The sequence below is a fragment of the Crocuta crocuta genome, unplaced genomic scaffold (assembly GCF_008692635.1).
Source record: "Crocuta crocuta isolate KB4526 unplaced genomic scaffold, BGI_CrCroc_1.0 scaffold142, whole genome shotgun sequence".
In the NCBI taxonomy this organism is placed as follows: Eukaryota; Metazoa; Chordata; class Mammalia; order Carnivora; family Hyaenidae; genus Crocuta; species Crocuta crocuta.
The window spans coordinates 2,241,634-2,244,643 of record NW_027528892.1 but is presented as its reverse complement, the minus strand read 5'-3'; the positions used below and the strand labels follow the sequence as shown (position 1 = coordinate 2,244,643).

The window sequence follows — 3,010 nt, the reverse complement described above, 5'->3', positions numbered from 1 at the left end:
GGTTCCTGGCACTCGGGGGCGAGCTCCCGGGGCCCCTCCGACCGCCCCAGGCAGGTCCTGGCGCCCCGCTGCGGCCGCCTCTCCACGCAGTCACCCCGTGTCCACGCGCCTTCGAAGGCCAGGCCGCAGGCACCGTTCCTCGTGGGTCCCTCGGCCACCGCCCCGACGGGTGGCCTGTGCTCTGCAGTGTCCTCCTTTGGACCCGATCCCTTCATTTCAGGTCTAGACTCCAAGTCTGAGGGAGGGGAGAGAGAAGACGAGACACACGGAGTTAACGAGGCGGGACGCAAGGAACCTGCCGCGCGCGGGGCGAGCCGGCCGCCAGGTGGTCCGAGGAAGCGGGGCGCACGCAAGGCGGAGGGAACCGGGCCTGTCCCTTCGGGGAGCGGAGACCCGCACGGCCAGCGGAGAGCCGCCCGCACGAAACGACAGGGGGGACCGGGCTTGGAGCGGGCGGACCAGCTCTAGGAACCCGGGCAAGGGGTTCCCAATGGTCACCCCCAGAGTCACCCCCAAAACCCCCAACCGCGGAGGCTTCTCAAAGCGTCAGTTGTTAGAAAGCTAAGGTCATAGCTGACATTTCCGTGGCGGGCGCTGGTTGTCCTCTATGCCCCCACCTGCCAGCCAAGCCCCGCGCTCCCTGGCCCTCCGGGTGCCCCTCACCCCCTCCTCTGCCGCCCAGACCCTCTGGCCTCTGCACGTCCACCCCTCCTCCCTGGCAATCACAGCCCTGCGCTCCAGTCCCCTCCCAGCGCGTCCGGTCGTCTCTAAATCTCCATTTCCCCTCCAGGGGACTCTCCTGAGTTCCAGACTCTATCGAGGGTCCAACGGCTTCATTCCCAACACGCAGAAGCCGAGAGGTCCTCACACAAAAATCTCCGCGTGGAGCCCTCCTTCCCAGGAGGCAGCAAGACCCAGGAGGGGAAGCTCGCCCTCTTGAACCCCCACCAGCCCACAGCCACTGGAGTGTGAGACCCCTCCCCTAAATCATGCAGCCGTGCCAGAGGGGTCTGGAATTCAGGGTCTTCTATATGCTGATGCCTCCCCAACTTGCACGCCCAGCCCCGACTCTGAGCTCCGCTGGAATACCGGAAAGCCTACCTGCAAACCGGGCCCCTGCCCCTCCAAACACAACGATAAAGAGAAAGGCTCAGGAAAGAGACTTGCAGCGAAGTCACGCAGACACAGAAGAACCCATACTGTAGGAGTCCAGGGACGCGAGGTCCCTGAGTCATCACATCCACAGAGACAGAAAGTAGGTGGCGCCAGGGGCTGGGGCAGGGGAGGAGTTCCCGCTTAGTGGGGACCGAGGCCCAGCCTGCCAGCTGAAAGGGGTTCAGGGGGCAGCACATCAGTGTGAATGCACCCAATACCCCCAAACTGTACAACTAAAAAACTGTTACAATGGTAAATTTTATGTATATCTTACCGCAACATAAAATAAAATAAAAATTAAATTAAATGGAATGAAATAAATAAAATAGAAAATAAAATAACATGTAATGAAATGAACATGAAATGAAATAACATGAAATGAAATAAAATTAAGTTAAAATAAAATGGAATGAAATAAATAAAATAGAAAATAAATAACATGAAATGAAATAAAATATGTAATGAAATAAAATAACATGAAAGGAAATAACACGAAATGAAATAAAATAAAATTAAAATAAAATGGAACGAAAATAAATAAAATAGAAAATAAATAACATGAAATGAAATATGTAATGAAATAAAATAACATGAAATGAAATTTACATGAAATGAAATAAAATAACATGAAATGAAATTAACATGTAATAAAACATGAAATGAAATAAAATTAAATTAAAATGGAATGAAATAAAATAACAAAATGAAATTAACGTGAAATGAAATAAAATAACATGAAATGAAATTAACATGGAATGAAATAAAATAACATGAAATGAAATAAAATTAAGATGGAATGAAATAAAATAACATGAAATGAAATTAACATGAAATGAAATAAAGTAAAAAAGACACGGCAGTCACCCTTGACTCACCCCTTCCCTTCCCTCCCGCCCTCCAAACTGTCAACAGGAGCCGCTGGACACCACATCGGCTTGGACCGGACCTNCGCGACCCAGTCCGGCACCCGGACCCCCGCCCGGAACGCACCACCCTCACCTCCGAACCGCGCTCTCCGCTCAGCGGCCGGAGGCGCTTCTTAGGGGTCAGCCCGAACCCTGCAGCGTCTTCCCGGGGTGCTGACCCCCAGTGCCCTCCCGGCCCACGCGGTCCTTAGGCCGAGCCAGGCCCTCTCCTGACCTGGCCCGCCCCCTGCCCTCCGCCCCTGCTCACCTGCTGGCGGCCACACCTGCCTCTGGGCCAAGGTGTCCACGCCAAGGTCACTCTGCCTCCGGGGCTCCGCGAGCTGCGCCCCCCCGCCCCCCGCTCAGCCTTCGGCCCTCAGTGGACACTCCTCCGCAGGCCTCTTCCCTACCCGCCCCTGGACCCGCCGGTTGCCAGCCCCACCCCCACACGCGTGGGAAGCGAGTGTGTCGGCGGCTCCTGCGGCGGCGCCCGGCGCACAGACGGCGTCAGGTACACACTCACAGCGCTAAGCAGTCGCTCGTATCGTCCGATTGGCCCTGACCACCATATGCAACTTAGGTACTCTTAGGACTGTGCCCATTTTACAGAAGAGGAAACGGAGGCTGAGAAGGAAGTCTCGCACTCAAGGGCACAGAGCGCATCAGAGGCAGGGCAGGGACTGAAGCGGTCCTCCCACCCTAGGGCCGTGGCCCCGACCACTCGGTTGTGCTGGGAGTTGTTTTCCTCTCCCGGCGGGAAAGGTGTGAGAGATGCNGTTCACCAAGTAATCCACACGTCAGTAAAACATCAAAGAATAACATAAAACGGAAGCCTCCTATGATCTCCTTTGTCTGCATTAACTGTTTGGTGTGTATTTTTATTTATTTATTTATTTTTTTTAGTTTATTTTTTTTTAAATTGCAGTTGTACTGTAGGTAGATTTTTTTTT

General features: G+C 53.5%; 1 protein-coding gene across 1 annotated transcript in view; it reads right to left on the bottom strand.

Moving 5' to 3' along the window:
• ZNF71 (zinc finger protein 71) overlaps window positions 1–3,010 on the bottom strand; it is a 16,089-nt gene that overhangs the window by 1,175 nt on the left and 11,904 nt on the right. The window contains exon 3 of the mRNA XM_077757042.1: window positions 1–235. This exon is cut by the window's left edge and continues 1,175 nt beyond it. Coding sequence (XP_077613168.1) covers window positions 1–235 — 235 coding nt within the window. The remainder of the gene's footprint in view (window positions 236–3,010) is intronic.